General features: G+C 65.4%; 1 protein-coding gene across 1 annotated transcript; it reads left to right on the top strand.

Moving 5' to 3' along the window:
* Positions 1-1,535, top strand: EMIHUDRAFT_372559 (hypothetical protein; the record flags this gene model as incomplete). Its single annotated transcript, XM_005756848.1, has 6 exons — positions 1-274; positions 345-385; positions 462-546; positions 623-793; positions 860-996; positions 1,066-1,535. Coding segments are annotated over 6 exons (960 nt in total), but the record flags the coding sequence as incomplete, so codon positions are not given.
* Between the last annotated feature and the right edge of the window lie 153 nt (positions 1,536-1,688).

Raw genomic sequence — 1,688 nt, 5'->3', positions numbered from 1 at the left:
GTCAACGCCTGCCTCGAGGCGGCAGCGGCGGCCAAGGCTCCGGTGATGATTCAGTTCTCGTCGGGCGGCGCTCAGTTTTATGCGGGCAAGGGCCTCGACAACACCGACTTTGACGCGGCCGTCGCTGGGGCGGTGTCTGGCGCTCACCACGTGCGCACGCTCGCCGCCAAATACGGCGTGCCGGTGATCCTGCACACAGACCACTGCGCCAAGAAGCTCCTCCCTTGGGTGGACGGGATGCTGGCCGAGTCGGAAGCGCACTACGCCGCGCACGGCGAGCTCCTCCCTTCTCGCCGCGCCGCCGCGTCCACCACATGTCGACGTGTCCGCGGCATCTCCCACAGGCGAGCCGCTCTTCTCGTCTCACATGCTCGACCTGTCCGAGGCGAGTGGGCAGGGAGGGGAAGGGTGCGGGAGGGCTGCGTCGGCCCTTGCTAACTGCTGCAAAGTGGCGGCTATAGGAGCCTCTCGAGGAGAACATCGCCATCTGCGTCGAGTACATGCAGCGGATGGCCAAGCTCGACATGCTGCTCGAGATGGAGCTTGGCAGCCCAAGACGGAGGAGGGCGACGGGTGCGGCAGTCCGGACACGTCCGCGACACGCCGGCGAGGTGTGGCGTAGGCATCACGGGCGGCGAGGAGGACGGGGTGGACAACGAGAATGCGAACCCGGAGGACCTCTACACCAAGCCCGAGGAGGTGTGGATGGTCCAAAAGGCGCTGCAGGCGGTGCCCAACGCAAAGTTCACCATCGCCGCCGCCTTTGGCAACGTGCACGGCGTCTACGCGCCCGGTGGCGGCGGCCGTCGAGCGCGAGATGCCGCGCGCAGCGTGCGTGAGAGGCGTGAACGTGGCGTAGGCAACGTCAAGCTCGACCCGAAGATTCTGCGAAATTCGCAAGAGTACATCTCGCAGCAGCTCGGCCTCGGCGCGGGCGCGAAGCCCTGCTCCTTTGTCTTCCACGGTGGTTCGGGCTCCGACATCAACGACATCAAGGCGCGGCTCGCCCCGCCCCGCCTCCCCGCCGCCCTCTCGTCCGACCCCTCGCCCGCCCCGGCCGCGCAGGAGGCGATCTCGTACGGCGTGATCAAGATGAACATCGACACCGACACGCAGTGGGCGTACTGGGACGGGATCCGGTCCTACTCGGAGGAGAACCGCGCCTACCTGCAGAGCCAGATCGGCAACCCCGAGGGCCACGACAAGCCAAACAAGAAGTTCTACGACCCGCGCATGCCGGTGCGGTCCGCCGAAGAGACCACGGTCGCACGGCTCGGCCAGTGCTTCTCGGACCTCAACTGCGTCGACGTCTTCTAACCGACGGACGCGGGAGCTGCTTGGTGCGGCGGCGGGATATGCCGGCTTGGTCGCCTCGTGTGTGCACACGCGCGTACACGCTTAGTACGCGCGACACATCAGAGGTGCCCCTGTGGCGCCCGTGCGCTGTGGCCTGTGAGCCGCGCGACCCTTGTACACATGCACATCACATGCACAATCCAGATACGTACCGATTGTCCTGAGGACCCCACTATCCTATAGTCCCACAAAAACACAGCCACGGCAGGTGTAGATTCTTTTTGCTTGGGCGGCACTCATGACGGGGTAGGTAGGGTAGGTCTGGGCCCTCCCCTCGGGTTTTTCCCTCTCTTCACGCCGGAATTTTGGCCGACGTTTTTTGATCTCTGGGC

This window comes from Emiliania huxleyi, assembly GCF_000372725.1.
Source record: "Emiliania huxleyi CCMP1516 unplaced genomic scaffold EMIHUscaffold_940, whole genome shotgun sequence".
NCBI classification, from domain to species: Eukaryota; Haptophyta; order Isochrysidales; family Noelaerhabdaceae; genus Emiliania; species Emiliania huxleyi.
The sequence above is the reverse complement of the archived record's forward strand: the minus strand, read 5'-3'. Positions and strand labels throughout refer to the sequence as shown.